This window comes from Canis lupus, chromosome 10 (genome assembly GCF_003254725.2).
Source record: "Canis lupus dingo isolate Sandy chromosome 10, ASM325472v2, whole genome shotgun sequence".
Taxonomy (NCBI): domain Eukaryota; kingdom Metazoa; phylum Chordata; class Mammalia; order Carnivora; family Canidae; genus Canis; species Canis lupus.
This window is the reverse complement of record NC_064252.1, coordinates 68,725,993-68,745,984: the sequence shown is the minus strand read 5'-3', so window position 1 is coordinate 68,745,984 and position 19,992 is coordinate 68,725,993. Positions and strand designations below refer to the sequence as shown.

The 19,992-nt window shown below is 42.2% G+C and overlaps 1 protein-coding gene across 1 annotated transcript; it reads right to left on the bottom strand.

Annotated features, from left to right (window-relative positions):
• Positions 1-266: 266 nt before the first annotated feature.
• On the bottom strand, positions 267-5,439 carry GKN1 (gastrokine 1). The gene is made up of 6 exons (XM_025472382.3): positions 5,336-5,439; positions 3,564-3,617; positions 3,336-3,473; positions 2,199-2,309; positions 1,171-1,318; positions 267-536 (listed from the first exon to the last, which is right to left on the bottom strand). Exons 1-6 carry the CDS (start codon positions 5,345-5,347, stop codon positions 442-444), a joined length of 558 nt encoding a protein of 185 aa, XP_025328167.1. The 5' UTR covers positions 5,348-5,439; the 3' UTR covers positions 267-441.
• Positions 5,440-19,992: the final 14,553 nt, after the last annotated feature.

Below are 19,992 nucleotides of genomic sequence, written 5' to 3'. Positions count from 1 at the left end.
ATGCTTAACCGACTGAGGCAGATGCTTAACTGACGCACACCCACATTGCACTTTTGATCCTGTGTATTCCAAATAGAAATAATAAAGAATTTAGTGCTAAGTAAGTTTATTGAAACCTAAAGAAAATAAAATAACTAGCAGAAAATCTTTCAGAATGACATGATAAAAACCATCAGAATCCATGTTTTTTTGCATCGAATATTCTGATGACTGAATTCAAAAGCATTTTTTAAAAGATTTTATTTATTTATTCATGAAAGACACACACACAGAGAGAGAGAGAGAGAGAGAGAGAGAGAGAGGCAGAGACACAGGCAGAGGGAGAAGCAGGCTCCATGCAGGGAGCCCGATGTGGGACTCGATCCCAGGACCCCGAGGTCATGGCCGGAGCCAAAGGTGGACGCTCAACCACTGAGCCCCCAGGTGTCCCAAAAATGTTTTTTAATACTCCACTGTACTGCTACAGTAGGAAATGTTCAGAATCCATAATATATCAGCACTGAAGCACTTTCCTGAAGTAAAGAACAGGCTTGCTCCTGATAAAAAGAAAAGAAGAAACTGGTATTAATATCTTTTCAAAAATTCTTTTTTTTTTTAGTGTCACACAGTTTCCAAACTAGCTATGCACTAATTTCAAGATCAGTCTGTCTCACTCTGTCTAGCCAACTATCTAGACTAAATCAATCAACTCAGACATCTAGAAAGCTGCTGTTATATTAGGTAGGTGGATACTCTGTTTTTGTGAAAGTTGTTCTTTGAAGAGGCAGAAATTAAATGATTGAGCTGTAAAAAGTCAGTAAATTCTATTGGCATCCTCTTTGTCCCTTAGCAATTCATGCATTCCTTTAAATATCTCTTGCAGTGACTCCCGATCCACTCTTGAAAGGCAGGATTTCCCAAAGGTGAAGTGCACAGAATCCAAAGCCAGAGCGCTTGGAACTGACCCAAACAAGGGACTTGTGACCTCTCCTGTGCCTCAGTTTCCTCATCCAGGAAGTGAGAATAATAATAACCTATCATGTAAGACTGCCGGCAAGAGCTACTAATTTAAACACACTTTAAGCACAGAGCAAATGCTGAGTAATTGGCATCTCCTGTGGACATGCCTGAGAATAGTCTGACGACTCCGGCAGCAATAGCCTGGTGTACACCATCCAACAGCTTACTCACCTTCAATCTCCTCGGCCATGTATGTTGGAATCCCCCTGCACATGTTAGCGATGGGTTTTCCTAATTTGTTTAGGTCTTTGACTTCTTCAGGGTTAACTGAGTACATCAGGCCCTTGGGAGGTGGTCCTTCTGGTCCTTTTCCCTGAAGCTGAGGGTGGAAAGGAAGAGAGAGAATGAAGGTCCAGCCCAGTGGTTTTTTGAATGAGGACTGGGTATACCAGGCCAGCAGGGGGTATTGCTTGGCCACAGGTCTTTTCATAATCAGCATCAACCCTGTATATCTCAGAATTTCTGTGTCCCAAAAGATTTAGCCCATGTGAAACCTCAGCTTCTCATAAAAAGCAGAAGTCTGAGGCTAAATTTATTCTGAAGCTTCGACCTCATTCAGTCATTTTGTATTTCTTGGATTGAGCTGTATAATAACCAGTTTCTGAGAATGGGGTTTATTTTCTCTACCTGGTTGATGAAAGATGCCTATTTATCAGTTACAGAAATATGAACTCAGACAAACATTTTAAAAAGCAATGGGTCTTCTCTCTCCGCACCCAACTAGGGTTGCCAGATAAAATACAGGACACTCAGTTACATTTGAATTTTAGATAAACAAATCATTTTTTTGTGTGTGTGTATGTGTGTAAGTGTGTCCTAAATATCGCCTAGGGCACACTTTATGCTAAAATAATCTTCCCATCATTTATCTGAAACTCAAACTTAACTGGGTATCCTCTATTTTTATTTCTAAATCGAATAACCCCAACCCAATTTCCATGGTGAAATGCACTTGGAGAAGTGTAGACAGCTCCCACTGGCTCGAGCAGAGCTTTGATCCCCAGCAGTAAGGAAGGTGTGAGCCACAGCGTGGAGTGTGGTGGCAGCTTCCTTGTCTCAGGCAATCAGCAGTTCCTCTTCTCTTTTCGTGGTGCACATTACAACGTACTGTGGTCAAGAGGAATTGACTGTGACCTCATTATTTATTGGCAATCCTAAGGCCTCCCTCGAGCCAAATTAAAAAGGGCTTTTATTTGTACCTTCTTTTCCTTGACCAGCGTGTCAAGAGTCTGAAGAGAGGGCATGACATTCTTGTTCATTCTGTGCACAATGCATTTCTTCTTGCCAAAGAGTCTGATTGCAGCAAGGTCCTGTTAAAGAAGATGGTAGAGCGTAGGAAGTAGGTTCCCCAAGGAGCTTTTCTTACCAGAAATCAGTCTGGGCAGCAGAGGGAAAGGACACTCCAAGATTGTAATGAACTCAGCTAAGAGCACCCGACCGGGCCCAGTTCTGCAATCATACCTATTGCTAACATCTCTAAGGATGGACTACAAACTTCTTGAGGGCAGAGACCTAGAGTCTAATTCGTTGCTTCATCTTCAGGTGCTAGCATGGAGTCACTCCCCACATGTCTGTTTTGCTGAAATAAACGTGAAATTGCTATCACATTTTGATCTCATTTGATCTTCGCAACATTTCAAGGAGGCAGGTAAGACAGGGATTGGGCCAACTGTTGTTTTTGTTTGGTTTTGGTTTTTGCTTCTCTGACCAATTAATAATGACAATATTTCCTTTGGTTGTTTTGTTTTGTTTTTTTTTTTGGAATTACAGGTGAAATGTCCATTTCTGTCTTTTCAGAAGGAAATTGAAGATAGGCTGAGATAGGCCGCAGTGATTTTGTGCAGGTCTCTCCTCGTTACTGAGGGTGTATCTGCAGGGAAGGCCAAAGGATGTTCATATTTGCCTAACAGCCCCACAATCGCTTGGATATAGTGGATTCTAATTAGTGTTGAATGGTTTGAATTTTAGCTGATTGTGGGAAACATTGATAGGGTTATATCTAGGGAGTGAAACCAGGTGGCCAAAATAGGCAATCTGACTTACAACTCCATGCTTATTATGTGCAGTCAGAAATCATTTATTTTTAATTCTTTTATGATTAGCAGACATTTTTATGGTTGTTAATAAAAAAAAAGAACTATCAGGGCACTTGGGTGGCTCAGTGGTTGAGCGTCTGCCCTTGGCTCAAATTGTGACCCCGGGGTCCTGGGATCGAGTCCCGCTCCTCCCTCTGCCTGTGTCTCTGCCTCTCTCTCTGTGTCTCTCATGAATGAATAAATAAAACCTTAAAAAAAATCATATTAGTAGAGCATGGACATTGCGTGTTGGCTACCTACAGTGTTGTAGTCCCACAGGGCATTCCAAGAGTCCCATCCGTTGTTATTGTCCACATTGGCCACATTATGCTCATTGTTGACGCTCACGGACTGTTGCCCACTTGCACCGCTGTTGCTGTTCCCGCCAATGTTGATTTCCTGGAATTTATGAGAAATTGACAGTGATTTAATACCACATTTCTTTGCAAATGCATTTGGGCAATACACTTTAAAAAGTTTAATACTTACGGAGGAAGCAAGGGCTGGGGTCAGGAAGACTCCAAGAAGTCCAGCGAAGACAATCTAGAAGATCGTAAGTAACACGGGTCTACTATCACTTGGAAAACAGTGTCCTCTTCTTTCTCAACCCGACCTTACAAAAATTACTAATTTAACCCCTCTGTTAAGTGGTCTGTCTTTTCTTCTTTGACCTTGTATTTTTTTTTTCAGTCACAGAAAGTTTCAATGATAATGCAAGACGGTATAGTTCAATTACTTGAAATAATCATGTTATTATGGTTTATAGTTTTAGAATTGTTAATGTAGCTCTTATGAAAAACCCCTGTCCTATCAGTATATTGAAGGACACATTTGAAAATGAATAGCATCCATGGATATAGGTTCTGAGAATTACGTCCAAAAATGATTTGATTTTCTTATTTGATCTGGGATGCTTTCATTCCTCCAAGGACTTCCTAATTTAGAAAAGTACTCTTTTTATCTTAAAAAAATTTTTTCCCCCCAAGCAATGGATTAATAAGCAGACTGGCTGCTGCTGCCAAGAGACTGAGGGTGGAGAGGTCTGGCTGTTGAGTGTGGCTGGCACAGACGAAGTGTGTAACTGTCCCAGGGTACCTGGGTTAGTCCTTTGTCATTGGGTACGTGACCTTAGTTACCAGAACACAGAGCTTTCTGTAGATGCCCGATTCTGAGTACCTATTCTCATTTCCTTGGCCTGGGACAAAATGGTTTGAGATCTGCCCTGGAGATTCAAGGTAATTCTTTTATTTGCTTAATTTTTCTCCTGATAGCTTAAGAAGGAGGTAAAAATTAGGCTCCTAAACAGTGAGAGGTGGTGGGAATTTTAGAGATCTACTAGTTCAGGGCAATCCTTTCATATGTGAGGGAATTGAGCTCCAGATGTTAAATGACGGGGCCAAGGTTATATTGGATCAGATTCGACCCCTTGTTCACAGCAGAACTCTGAGGGGACACCGTCTCTGACCTGGGTTTGGAGTTCCTTTTTTTTCTTTTTTTCTTTTTTTTTTTTTAAACCATGCTGCTATTAGAACGTATTTCTAGATAATCATTTTACAATTGCAATTCCACTCTGAGGCAGAGGCTGCTGTAATATGTGTTTAGTATGTTAAAGCATGAAAACATTCATCAGATTTCTATCCCCTGCGACACACAGTACCACCAGTTACTTTGGTGGAGTTTTGTGCTCTACCTACCACACTCTCAGCCTTTTATCTGGAGCCACAGGTGAGAAGCTGCTCTGGCTTCACGCATCAGGTGTTTTTGTGGATAAATGACTGTGGTCAGGGTTCCAGCAAGCCATTGTTACTTGGAGATCCAGTTCACAGCAGAGAACATGACAGTAGGTCTCTCACCCATTTAATTGGGGTACTAAGCTTCTCATCTTACCTGAACATGCTCAGGAATTTTGGTCAAAAGGGGGATTCGAGAATGTGGAGAAAGTTTGGGCATTTTCTATGGCCAAAGGACTGCCTGCTTTGTGACCAGCCCTGAATCAGAAGGCCAGGAAGGTAATTTTATTTAGCTAGCACGGTATACAATGCTCAGACAGCTCTCTACTGCCAGCATAGCTACCATTCTCCGCTGAGATGCTTATAATCGCCACGGTTCAATGACATGAAAGGAGATTTTTTTTAAAACAAAATTTCCATGATGGTGAGATTATCCTAAGAAACAGACTCCCGCACCCCCCCCCCCTTAGTTCAGAATGTTAACAGTCTCTAATCATAAGAGAATACATTCAAAAGGAATCGTCTACTCACTGTGAGCTTCATCTTGGCTTCACCAGAGCAATGGAGTAGAAGAGGAGGCCGGCATGAGCTCAGACAAGAACTCTTCTCATATTTGTACTTAACCAGCTTTACTTAAAAGAGGTGTGACTAGGGTGGGCCCAAGATTTATCTTTCTCCATTTTCCGTATCAGTGCCATGATCCAGCATAGCAGGAAGCTTGCGGAATATCTAGCTAGTTGGCAAGGCACCTCGACATGGAGCCGAGCTGACTCATCACTGTTGAAGTTGAAGATATCACAGCAAACTCAATATGATCTATGATAACTTCTGGTCCAACTGAGGCTGTGGGTGTGGGTATTTTAAGTATTGATGTCACTCAGAGTCACAAGAAGAATAATCCCTAAAATCAAACAAGACTGTAGATGAGAAACTGTGGACATGCTGGGGCCCTGCAGATAGCAGCTCCTGTAAGGACGTGGGAATGGTTTCCTCTTCGTACCTTTCCTGAACCCACCTCGATGACTTAGCTTAGGCTAAACACGTTCTGTTAGTGCCTCCCAGCACACCCATATCCTTTGCTGTACTGTTGAGCTCTCCCGGGGGTACCTTGAACCATGCATAGTACATAGAGAGAAAACCTGGGACCCATTTCAGCAGTGTCTTCTCGCCACCACATCCAGGCCCTTCCTAAAGCACGCTCCATCTTGTCTCAGAATGGCCTCTCAACTCTGGTCTTGCCCATAGCTTCTTTCACCAGAACTTTAATAATAATCATGTGATGGATCACTCTGGTGACCCATCTGCCATATTCCAGCACATTTTTCCTAAGGTGAGCTTCCTGAAGTACATATATATACAAACACAACCCAACTGTGCTTAGAGATGTTCACTGGCAGCCTGCGGGATGAGCTTTAAACTCATTGGAATGGCACAGAGGGTCCTTTATAAGAAGGTTTCCAAAGCCTCCCCAGCTGTATCACTCTTATATCCCTATATTCCAGCTACACCAGTAGTTCCTGCAATAACTGGAATATTCGGGATGTTTCATGCCTCTGTGGTTTACACACGTTGTCATCCCATCTTGGGGTGGGACCCTCTTGCCTTCCTTTAATTAGGAAACTGTTATACATTTGTCAAGGCCCAACTTAAATACTACTGCTTCCAACACACCCTCCCCATCTCTCAGGGGGGACTTTCTTTTTTTTCTTCCCGGAGCTATAAAAGCAATCTCTGTCCTTTTATTCACTTCCAGATAACATAATTTTCAGAAATTATGTCAAAATAAGAAAAAAAAATGTTTTCAGCAGAAGCAGAGAGTAGAAACGGTCACTTGGGCTGACAAGTAAATGCTCAAAACAGTCTTGGAGTTGAATTAAAGTTTTATTTTTTTTCCTACTTTCTCCTATGCACTGAATCTAGTAAAGCCAATATTCCAAGAGGAATGTTATATTTCATCCATCACTGATTTACAGGTTTCCTCCTTGGAACCCTTTCTGAGCTCATGATTGTCCTTTCACGTGTGGATTGGGGTTACGATGGGGTTACGTGATTGTAAAGCTTGATGATTCACTAGCACCACCTCTTTGAAAAGGTAATTGGATTAATACAGACCTGGTCAGATTTTGTTCATGTTTTTAACGTGTCCACCAATGTCATGCAAATGTATTCTTTAGCTGCAAAAGCTCAATAAGCCCCGGGGTGGGGGGCACAGGTCTTCATCTGCCTCAGGGATTGTCACATCACTGCAAAGTCAAAGAGGGGACAGCTTGGTGCCTTTAGGCCCAGCCACGGGTAGTCACTTCAGTATGTGGGTAGAGTCTAACTCGCTTTTTGCATGTCATACCTTACCAAAGATTCAAGGTTGACATTTTTTTCAGTGTGAAGTGCTGGTGTGGAAGGTACTCCATGATATCGATCGATCGATCGAGTTCAGAGTCCAAAAATGCCACTCTTAGAGATGGACAATTCACATTCACGTATCAACTGTGCTAAGACATTGGCAGGGAGTAATCTATGCCGTGTGGTTTCATCCGGATTCCCCTAAACCTAACTGACCATAGAACCTTGTTTTTTTTTTTTTTTCTTTTTTATCGATTTATTTTTCTCAGAACTATCAACACCCTTGGCGGGGGGTGGGGGGATGGGGGGGTGGGCAGGCAGCTTCCTTAGGGAAACAACAATTGTGCTGCTTTTGAGGCTGCATCCTGGATGTGAAAAATCCATTTGGGGAGCTGCTGGTTGGAACGAGGGGCCAGGATACCTAGATTCTGTTCTGTTTCCTTCTTTCTATGAATCTCTTACCCTCTAGGCTTTAGATTTCCTATGGGTGAAAGAGAAGAAATTCATCGTTTATACAATATTATTTCACTGGCTCCAAAAATCAGAACTTCTTCCTCTGTACGTTGTGCAGTATTTATAAATGTGCCAGGGTTGGGCGGGGGGCAAGGGGATCAATCCTAACCTTAACTCTTGTCTCATTTAAGGCCGAAAGTCCTAAGGAAGGTGAGCAAGTCTCTTGTTTCCTCCCACCTGTTTTGTATATTTCTTATCCTCCCGTGGGAGGAAGACAGGCCACATTAATTTTTTTGTCACCTCCATAGAACCTAGAATATATTGGCACACACATGATGCCCAATATACCTATTTTAAAAATAAGAATTTGGAAAAAAAAAAAAAAAGAATTTAGGGGCACTTGGGTGGCTCATTCGGTTGTGCATCCAACCCTTGGTTTCGGCTGAGGTCGTGATCTCAGGGTCCCGAGATTGAACCCCACGTAGGTCTCCACCATCAGCAGGGAGCCTGCTGGAGAGCCTCTCCTCTCTCTTCCCCTCCCCCTGCTCTCTTTCTCTCACACACACACACACACACACTTTCTCTCAAAATAAAGAAATAAATATTTTAAAAAATTAGAATTGCATAAAGTTGATACTCAAACTCAGAGAACAAAAAATGCACGTGTGTACTTATTCTGATTTTTGGAGCCAGCCAGAGACGTGTTACCCACCAAGGATCCCAGGAGATGGTGTGGTCCCTGCCCTGGGATCAGTGTGGGGCACACCAGCGCCTGAGCAAATAGGCCTGCCCTGCCCGCAGAGCTGGACGCTGAGCCAAGTGCAAGCCCTTATCGCACTTTATCTCATGGCTCGCACACCCAGGCCTCACTTTACCCCACACCCTGCGGTGTCGAGCTGGGTGGGTGGGAACTCCCTCTGTGTGCAGCAAACAGGCCGGCCTGGGTCACGCTCATCCCTCAGATCGGGGGCCTCTCGGAGCTTCCCCTCGGACAGACTTTTACTTTCCTCCTTCTCTCTGAGCAGAAGGGGATGTTTTGTTCCGGGGCCCTTCCACCACGTCCTCCTTCGGGCTTCCCCCCTCACGGCCGGCCCACGACCAGGCCCCACTGACACCCGCGAGGCCCCCCGTCCAGCCCGGCCCGGCCGACCCTCAGGGCGCAGCTGGTTTCCCGCCCGACGCCCACCGCGACGGCCCCCAGCGCCCACATTCTTGCCCAGGTTCTTGGCCTTCACTGCTATTTTCTGAGCTCGGCTCACACCCATTTGACATTTGTCGTGGCAGCCCCACGCCAGGTGCTTGGCCGTGGGCCTGAACATGCCGGGGGCCCCGGGCAGCGGCACCTGTCGGGAGCCCACTCGGGGCGCAGCAGGTTAACCGTCATGGCCAGGAAGCTTCCAGTTCCAGAGAAGCCGTGCTGGTTACGCAGTTGTTTCTGGAAGGGAAAGGAATTCTCCTCGAACTACAGCCAAGTGGAGGCAGCCCCTTCCCGGGGCAGCGGGGGGCCCTTCCCTTCTGTCGTCTCCCAGAGGCCACAGCCTTCCAGAACATACTCGACCTCGCCTTTCCGTGGCCTCTCGCACGGCTGTCCAGATGCCAACAGTTGGGCCCCCCCAGGTGACCACGCGTTCCGCCCATGGGAGGCCGGCCTGTGGCGCCAGGAGGGGCGGCGGCCCGAGGAGTCCTGCCGTCGGAGGCCCCCGGGGATGATACCCGCCGTGGAAGACACATGAACGCACAGAGACAGGGAATCCCGGTGAACAGCTTCATTCTGTGTCGTCACGGAGGACAGTCAGGCCTGGGTGAGTGCTGCCCTCCTAGAAGGGGGTGGGAGACAACTGACCGTCTGACGACGAGAAACCCCCAAGCGAAGGAACAAGTGTTCTCATGATCCTGTTAGATGACTCGGAAATAGGAGCAGTTATCCCAGGTCCGCCGTTCCCACTGAAGCGACTCAGAGGAAGTGGTGTCAAAACACTGTCACGGGAGGGCTGGTCCTTACCCCAGAGCCTGGAGGCTGGGGAGGCCTGACCTCCACCCCAGAGGCTGCGAATCTCATGATCCCAGAGGGGGCGACCGCAGGGCAGCAGCAGAGGGGCCACCTCCTGCCCGGCCTGGAGGCCCCCGGGCCCCCGCACCAAGCGGCCTCCACGGTTTCCTGGAGAAGAAGGAGCCAAAGTAAAGGGCTGGGCCCAAGGCCACTGGGCCGTGAAACAGGATTCATGAATCACAAATTTCCGGCAGGTGACCTACCTGGGCTGGTCTCCTGTCCTCCACCACAGGCAGAGAACATCCACACGCACGCGTCATCGTTCTACTTGGCGATGGTGGATGTTCCGAGGCGCCCCGGGGAACTCTGAGCTTTCCTGTGTATTCAGTTATGTGCCCTTCTTCTACCCACGTGCCAGCCTCCAGTCCCTGGAAAAGCTTAATAACACTTACCCACTGGGGCTTGTTCTGGAATCTACGTTGTCTTCTGAGGTCCCCCTGGCTTTAAATAAAGGTCCAACTCCCCTCATCCTGGCCAGGAAAGTTTCTCCTTTGCTGAGCAGCAGTGGATCTCCAGGCCTCCAATCTTTTCTTCATTTTCTCATATTGAAAAGTAATCAATTAGGGATCCCTGGGTGTCTCAGTGGTTAAGCGCCTGCCTTTGGCCCAGGGCGTGATCCTGGAGACCCAGGATCGGATCCCACGTCGGGCTCCCTGCATGGAGCCTGCTTCTCCCTCTGCCTGCGTCTCTGCCTCTCTCTCTCTCATGAATAAATAAATAAAATCTTTAAAAAAAAAAGAAAAGTAATCAATTAAAAACAATGAGTCCCACTCCCGGTAACGCAATACCCCAGTTATGCACAAATGCCACAGAGGACTCAAAGTTGCCAACAACCAGTGCTCATATTGCAAGATCTTACCATCTCTATGAGAGACGGGGTTGGCTTCGCCGAGTCACACGGGGCTCACACTAAGAGCTCCACACTTCAGTTTAACTTTGCAGTTGCCATCTTGAATTTTTTAAAACAGATTTTGTTTATTTATTTTACAGAAAGAGACAGAGAGAGAGAGAGAGTGCATAAGCAGAGCAAGTGGCAGGTACAGAGAGAGGGAGAAGCAGGCTCCTTGCTGAGCAAGGAGCTTGATGCAGGGCTCCATCCCAGGACTCTGGGTCATGACCTGAGCCAAAAGCAGACACTTAACCAACTGAGCCACCGGGAGCTCCACCATCTTTAAAATTTCAATAATTTTTATTTTTGGCTGTGTGTTTTGTCAGTAAATCTAGTGGGACAATGGAGGATGCACTGGGGGCCTGAAGCCTTGGCCCATGGGTGGTCCTACTTCTTGCCTCTCCTACCTCTGATTCCCACCTTCCTCTGTCAGGTAGGTATCTTTTTTTTTTTTTTTTTTCTCAAATTTCAATATCTGCCTGTCGGTTTGCTATTTCTTTTTGGTTTGTGTGGGCAAAATCTTGATACTAAAAAAAACGAGCGAAAGCCAAACATAAAAACCTTCCCTTAGCTCCATCTTCCTCATATGGAAAGCTTCTATCTCCTGTTCCCTCTATATCTCTTAAGAGAATCCTGCAGATTTTCTGATTCCATGTCCTCACCTCCCAGTCAAGCTACATCCCTGCAATCTGGCCTCAGGTCCAAAGGATAACTGGTGGTGCTGGGCAGGGGGCCCAGCCCTGAAATCTGGGCTGTGCTGATACCTGCTTGGGACCCATATGACTTGACCTCTTTGTACGTTTGACCCTGATAGTCTCTTCTTTTCTGAAATCCTCTTTCCCCTTAACAACTATAACACCCCTTTCTCCCATTTGTGCTTCAAGTGCTCTTTCTACTACCCACCCTGTTGCTTGCCTCTCTCCGTCCATCTGTCCCTTCGATGTTGGTGTTGGATTCTATCTTGATCTCCTTCTTTCCTCCTCCCTCGTCTTTTCCCTGGAAGCTCCTCCGTTCTGAACACGTGAGCCACCTCTACAGGACGGAAGAACAGATCAAACGCTACCAAGCCTCGGATGTTACCAAGCCTCTAACGTGTGTGTTAGAGGACTCCAAACCAAGCCATTTTCATTAGTTCCCCAACATGCTGTGCTTCTATGACTTGTATGTAGTGTAATGGCAGTTTTAACCACCAGGCAATCAAGACAGTCACCTCAGTCGTCCTCAAGCTCTGGTTCCTCACCCTTCCCCCCTTCCTTACACAACTGGTAACCATGGCCTGTGTAAATGCTACCTTTTCAGTATTTCTTTTTAAAAAATAAACTAAGCTTCCCCCATTCCATCATAAAAGTAAGTCATAGGAAATTATAGAGAATATGGAAAATCATCAAAGAAAATAATTGGCCTATCAGTGTGCTATGCCGAAATAATCACTGTTAACCTCGTCCCATATTTTCTGTTAACTTCTTCTTTGATCTGTGTATTATGTGCAAGTGTATCGTTTTGCCTTCAGATACTTGGGGATTTTCCAGTTACCTTTTTGTATTGATTTTTTTTCTTTCTTTCTTTTTTATTGGTGAAAAAATTTATATTTAGATTTATAGCCAGCTGGACCCAGTTTATGTGACCCCAATTTTGTTGGCAACATCCAAAGCATCGTAGTCAGGAGCCAGTCGGACATGGGCTTTCTTCTCTCCAGCAGGTCTCGTCAAGGTGTTGACCTTGGCCGCATCAATGTCGTAGAGGTTCTTCACAGCCTGTCTGACCTGGTGCTTGTTGGCCTTGACGTCCACAGTGAGCGCGACTGTTTTCTTCATGGCTGACTCGGGAGTCAGGGGGCACTTAAGGATGGCGTAGTGACCAAGCTTGTTTCTCCTGGGGACTCTCTTCCCAGGATATCTGGGCTGCCTTCAGAGACGCAGGGTATTGGGTAGTCAGGATGGAGGTGACTTGCAGATCTTCTTTTGGTGACCATGGACACCTTTCAGCACAGCTTTTCTGGCTTTCTTTCTTTCTTTTTCTTTTTTCTTTTTTGGCTTTCAAAGCCTTTGCTGGCTTCTGCTTTGGGAGAGGCAGGGGCTTCCCTCTTCGCCTTGGGTGCCATCTTCATGAAAGGGTGTATTGATTTCTACTTTAATTCCACTGGGGTCTGAGAACATACTTTGTATGAGTCTATTCCTTTTTGATTGTTTTTTTTTTTTTTTTTTTTTTTTTTTTTTTTTTTTTTTTTAAATTTTTATTTATTTATGATAGTCACAGAGAGAGAGAGAGAGAGGCAGAGACACAGGCAGAGGGAGAAGCAGGCTCCATGCACCGGGAGCCTGATGTGGGAATCGATCCTGGGTCTCCAGGATCGCGCCCTGGGCCAAAGGCAGGCGCCAAACCGCTGCGCCACCCAGGGATCCCTCTTTTTGATTGTTAAAGTGTGTTTTATGGCCCAGAATCTGGTCTTTTTTGGTGAATGTTTACTATGAACTTAAGAAGAATGTATACGCTGATATTGCAGAATGAAATATTCTGTGTGTCAATTAGATCCAATTGATTGATGGTCCTGTTCAGTTCATCCACATCCTTACTGATTTTATGCCTGTTTGATCTATCAATACTGAAAAAGGGGTAGTAAAGTCTAGACTAGTGGGTTTCTTTATTTCTCATTGTCTTTCTCTTAAGTTTCTGTCTCATGTATTTTGATGCTCTGTTGTTAGGTGCATGCATATCAAAGGTTATTGTATCTTCCTGAGGAATTGACTCCTTTATCATGGTGTGATACCCCTCTTTATCCCTGTTACTGTGGGGTGTTTTTTATTCTGAAGTCTGCTCTAAAATTAATATAGGTACTCCAGTTTTTTAAAATTAGCATTAGATGGTATATCTTTCTTCACTCCTTTACTTTTAACCTGTGTCTTTACATTAAAATGGCTTTTCTGTTTGTAGCATATAGTTTAGTATTATTTTTGCATTTAAAAAAATTTTAAATTCCACTGTAGTTAACATACAGTATTACAGTACTTTCAGGTATACAATATAGTGATTCAATAATTTTATACAAGTGCAAACCTTAATCCATATCATTTCTCCCCCATCCCCCCACCTCCCCTCTGATAACCATCAGTTTGTTTTCTATAGTTAAAAGTCTGTTTCTTGGTTTGTTTTTCTGTCTCTTTTTCCCCTTTGATCATTTGTTTTGTTTCTTAAGTTCTACATGTGAGTGAACTCATATGGTATTTGTTTTTCTCTGACTGACTTATTTTGCTTAGCATGATACTCTCTAGGTCCATCCTGCAAATGGCAAGATTTCATTCCTTTTTAGGGCTAAATTTTATATATATGTCAGTTGGGTCTTATTTTTTGATCCACTCAGACAATCTTTGCTTTCTACTTGGTGTATTTAGATCATTCACATTTAAGTGATCATTGATATAGTTGGACTGTTCTCTACCATTTCTTACTACTAGTCAATTAAGATAGGTTGGTTTGTAACTGTTTTGCTTTTGTGGCACTTGGCTTTTGTTTTGTCTTTTTTGCCTTCTTTTAAGATTTCATTTATTTATTCATGAGACACAGAGAGAGGCAGAGACACCGGCAGAGGGAGAAGCAGGCTCCCTGTGGAGAACCCGATGTGGGACTCCATCCCGGGACTCCGAGATCACGCCCTGAACCAAAGGCAGATGCTCAACTGCTGAGGCACCCAGGTGCCCCTCACCTTCTGTTTTTTTTTTTTAACACTGTTTTCTTTCACAGACTTTTTTAAAGAGAAGTTTTAAGTTCACAGAAAAATTGATCAGAATTTATATATATATAGATAGATTTTAAAAAAAAGATTTTATTTATTTATTCATGAGAGACACACACACAGAGAGAGAGATAGGTAGAGACATAGACAGAGGGAGAAGCAGGCTCCATGCAGGGAGCCGGACGTGAGACTCGATACCGGGTCTCCAGGATCACGCCCTGGGCTGAAGGCGGCACTAAACTGCTGAGCCACCTGGGCTGCCCTTATATAGATATTATACATTTTATATTTATTTATTACATATTCTATATATTTATATATTATATATTTATATATATCCTATATACCCCCTGCTCCCACAAATGCACAGACTTTCCCATCGTCAATAAACAACAGCAGGGGGGTACGTGTGTTACAATTGGTGAACCTACACTGACACCTCGTTATCACCCAAAGTCCAGAGTTTACTCGGTGTTATAGCTTCTATGAGGTTGGGTCTGTGGTTTGATGTCAGAGGTTAATTTTGGAAAGCACTTGGTCATTATTACATCAAATATTATATCAAATATCTTCTACTCCTTTTTCTCTTTCTGCAATTCCAATTATGCCTATTTTACACTTTTGAAAATGAATATAAAAATAAAAAAACATATCGAAAGAACTCAAACGTGGACATGCTGTATCAGGATTCGAGGCAAATAAACCTTCTGCATGACTTTTTATGCTAATCTGGCTAGAGTTGGCATCATTTGCTATTTGGAGTTTGTTCTTGTAAAAAGCTTCAGATTTCTCTAGTCCCATTGCTTTTGTCCCCCTGCTGCCTTTTTGTTTCTCTAAAATCTCAAAATTTTACGCTTTTGAAAATGTCCCACAGCCCTTGGATATTCTCCGCCACCTTTTCTTTTCATTCTTTTTTTCTCTTCATGTTTCGATTTGGAAAGTTCTCCTTGATATACTGTCAAGGTCACTGAGTTTTTCCTCTACTGTGTTCAGTATGTTGACTGGACACATCAGAGGTATTCTTAATTTCTGTTACAGTGTTTTTGATTTCTGGCATTCTTTTTTGATTCTTTCTTAGAGTTTCTACCTCTCTGCTTGTATTTTCCATCATGCTGTCTACTTTTTTTCAAGATAGCTTTGAACACAGCAATCATACATCTTGTGAATTCCCTGTCGGATAATTGCAAAATCTGTGTCATATCTAAGTCTGGCTCTAAGGCTGGCTTTGTTTCTCTGGATTGTGTGTTTTTGTTTGGTTTGGTTGGTTTCCTTTGTCTTGTTCTTGCCTTTTAGTATGCCTTGTAGTTTTTCAACGTTTTATATTCAATATATTGAATGACATTGATTTGCAAATGTTAAATGAATCTTGACTTCACAGGAAAAAATCCTCTCAGTTATGATGTATTATTATTTTTATATATTACTATATTCAATATGCTGATGTTTTTTGGAGTTTTTTTCATCTATGTTCATAAGGGATTTGGGTCTGTAGCTTATTTTTTCATATTATCTTTGTCTATTTTTGGTATCAGGTTAAGTCTGGCCTTATGGGATGAGTTTGAAAGTGTCTCTCTTTTCTTATTCTCTGGTAGAATTTGTGTAGAATTGATATTATTTCTTCCTTAAAAGGCAGAATTTGCCTGTGTGACGCTATCAGGTCCTGGAATTTTCTTTGTGGGAAAGTTTTTAACTACAAATTCAGTTTCTTTGATTGATATAGGTCCACTCAAGATATTTATTTCTTCTTAAGTAAATGTTGATAGTTTGTGGTTTCAAGAATTTTGTCTATTTCATTTAGATTGTTGAAGTCTGGGATATTAAGTTGTTTGGAATATTTCCTTACTAGCCTTTTAATGGGCCAAAATCAACGATGATATATTGATGTTCCCTTTTTATCAGTGGTATTAATAATTCATGCCTTTTTTTCCTTGAACAGTCTGAATAGAAATTTATCAATCGATTGATTATTTAAATAATTCATTGGTATTTTTCATTATGTTTCCTTTATTTTCTATTTTCAATTTCATGTACTTCTGCTTTTATCTCTATTATTTCTTGTTCTAGGTTTAATTTGATATTTAATTTCAGGTTTCTTAAGGTGCATACTTCAATCACTTATTTGAGGCCCTTGTACATTTCTTTCTTTCTTTCTCTCCTTCTCTTTCTTTCTTTCTTTCTTTCTTTCTTTCTTTCTTTCTTTCTTTTCTTTCCTTTGTTTTTTTCTAGTATGAGTATTCAATGTTACAATTTTCTCTTTAAGCTGCATCCCACATATTCTGATGTGTTGCATTTTCACTTCCTTAAGTTCAAAATATTTTCTAATTTCCTTGTGACCGACTACCTCTTTCACCCACGATTTATTTAGAAATGGTTTCTTAAAAACGTTCAGATAATTAGGGATTTTCCGGCTCTCTTAGTCCCATTTATATTTAATTGAATAAAGCTGCTTGAATTTCCAATTCTTTAAGAATTTACAAGTTTGAACATCTTTTACTTATAATAAATCATGTTAATAACATTAGGTAAATTTTATTGCAAGCTTACTCTGTGCCAGTGACTATTGTGTATATGAGCTCATCCATGTTCACAAGGATGCTTTGAGGAGGCACTTTGTCCTCCTGTCTTTCCTCATGAGGATTTTGAAGCCCACGGTGAGAAATTAGAGAGCTCAGCATTTGAATCCAGGCAGGATGTGTTCAGAGCTTCAACTCTGCACCATCTCCTCTTTGTGCCCATTCTTCCTGTAATGAGGTTCTTTGCCCACATATCATATGTGTTCAATATTCTCCTGCAAATTTGTAAAAACTTTTTGTAAGTTGAAAATATTAATTTTTGGAGATTTTAGATAAACACTTATCTGTTTATTAATAATAAAAATAAGAAAGTTTATTCATTTCCCCCCAAAACAAGAAAATATCCCTCTTTGTCTTTCATATGTGTTAAAAGTATTTTTCCTGAGTTTTAAATGTGCCTTTACTCTTTTTTAACAACTAATGATCCTATTTTAAGTGGTTCTGGGATAAGGCTATAGTTATTTGGGCAAGTTAACGTAGATCCTACCATAAGAATAAGTAATTCTAAATTAATTTTCAAAATACATGTAAACATTTTATATGATGTAAAAGAAGCCAAAAAAAAAAAAAAGGAAAAAACTAGAAGGAAATAAGGTAAACATTGATCCAAATTTTGCAATGCAAAAAGATTTTTCTAAAGCCTCAAAGTATTGGAATAAATCACAAGAAAAAAGAAAAGTACGAGCTTTATTGAATAATATATAAAGGATCATTAGTTTCTCACCATGGGCTTCAAAAGATAAGATCATAATAAAGAAGGTGTGAGTTAAAATGTGTTTCAACTTACATAATGAAAAGGTAACTAACCAAATAAGTAGTCGGAAATGAATTTACTATTTGGTTTGCACAACAAAATAGCAAGAAGAAGACATTAACTAAGGATTTTTAAAAAAATTTACACTCAATGTGTATGTATATATATATGTATATTATAGAGGATTATCCTCCCACATTATAGAGGATAACTATCATGATGGTAATGCGAGAGCTAAGCATCATTAAGGTATTGGCAAAATCCTTGTTCTATGTTCTTCTGTTCCCACTGCTGCAACATACATAATAAATGGTACTATTGGAATGGCAAAAAAAGAAAAATTACACTCAATTAATTAACATATATCATTAGTCTCAGAGGTACACTAAGGATGTATTTGAGATATAAATAAAGGTATTATATTCATAAAAAGAAACAAGAAATTATGAGACAAAATAGGCAGAAACATAAGAGCACATTGCTGAGGAGAAGAACAAGTCAGGAACGTGGTAACCGTGCTGATAGCAGGTTTCACCTCGGCAACAGCGGATGCCGGAAGGCAGTGGGAGAGCATCTTTAAAGTGCGAGACGGGAAAATGCCTGTCGGTCTATAACTCTTATTCCAAAGTGAGAACAAAATAAAGATGTTTCCAAACACGAGAAGAAATTAATACCCTTGGCTCCCAATAAAAGATCTATAAAAGATATACGTAAGCCGAAAGAAAATAAAGTTCTTGGGATATATAAAAAAGAATTAGCCCCCAAATTGATGAAATATTTCAACAAATTTTATTCTCTGTTGATGGTAAATCTAAGTATTTTGATAACAATTTTTTAAAAGTGAAAGTACAACACTGAGCAAATATAACAATACGGGGTGGAAAAGATGCTCAGCAATGAGTCTAAGGTGACTGCGTCCCTTGTCTCCATTGAGATAAAAACACAGGACGTCTTTTGGATTTGTGGGCAACGTGAATAATTAAGGATGCCAGCTAAAATCTCAAAGTTAGGATCAAACAATAAAAAAGTCCAAATCTTCTGGGAACAGAAGGGAAAAAAAGAGAACATAAAATTTTTATCAGTACAAGGAGGGCAGACGATAGGAGGAAACGCAAAGGGTGGAATAGCTCTGTCCGCCCTCATGTCTGTAGGTCTGGGAGCTGGCTTACGTTTTGGGGTGAGGAGCCAAATTTGGGACAATATTTGCAGACGTGCAAATATTCTCCCAAAACTGTGATTCTTCCTGTTGCCACTATCTCAAGAAGGTGTAACGAAGCAGCGTGCTTTCATCCACCCCAGGTGACCAGCCAGGGTAGCGGAATTCCAGTAAGTTAGGTCACCCCCAAATTGCCCAATGTCTGCTTTTCAAAAGCCCCATTTTTTAAAGCTGCTAGTTAGGACGTCACTCCAGCTCTAGAACAAGGACATCGCTTATGTTACTTCTCTGCTTACTATAGCGATCCCCAATAGTTAACAATTTTGCCATTGACAGGTTCTGTTTATTTTTCTATTTCCCCGGCTCCTGAACTCATGATCCCACTAGCCAAACATTTTTGAATGTGGTATTATAAAAATGGCACAAATTCAACTTTATTCCATTTTTTTTTAATCTGAGAAACTTCCAGTGCACTTTAGGATAAGTAGAGATACATAACTCACAGTTTTTACAGAGTTTGGGGCAACGTTTAATGTGAATGTTTGGTTAACCCCAGTCATTGGGCAGAGTGCTCTCTGGGCCTTGTTCCTCATGAATCTCTGGAAATTGGAAGCAACGTTAATAGGGAAACGGAAGAAAGTCATAGGGGGCCCCCAGCCACTGAGTTCACCTCTAGTCTTACTTCCGTTCTTTGGGCAGAAGAATTCAAAATGCAGGGCAGACATGGAAAGACACTAAAGCCCCAACGTAGGGCTTAAGGGAGGGCTTTACCGTAGGGGGCAGAGAGTAAGACCATGTCCTTGTATTTCTATAAGATGTTGGTGTTGAACAAGCATCTTGTTATTTATTTATGTATTTATTTATGATTTTATTTACTTATTCATGAGAGACAGAGAGAGAGAGGCAGAGATACAGGCAGAGGGAGAAGCAGGCTCCGTGCAGGGAGCCCGACGCGGGACTCGATCCTGGGACCCCGGGGTAACACCCTGGGCCAAAGGCAGACGCTGAACCTCTGAGCCACCCAGGCATCCCCTTGCAATATTTTTAAAGGGTGGAAATTGAGATCTTGACTGCAACATAATGCAGATAAGGAGTATTTGCTGAGTGACCAAGTGGTAAATTTTTATCACTGACGAATGAACTTTACTGATACCAGGTTATGTCACTGGGTCTCAATCCTGATAAAGGAGTTTGCTCGGGTTTGTCAGAGATATGGACATAGCCTTTCCCAGAGTAATTATTC

Coding starts and splice junctions, on each gene's coding strand:
- GKN1 (XM_025472382.3), bottom strand. Junction 3,474..3,563: donor CCCCAGCCCTTGCTTCCTCC/GTAAGTATTAAA, acceptor CATAAATTCCAG/GAAATCAACATTGGCGGGAA. Junction 537..1,170: donor CATGGCCGAGGAGATTGAAG/GTGAGTAAGCTG, acceptor TCTTTTTATCAG/GAGCAAGCCTGTTCTTTACT.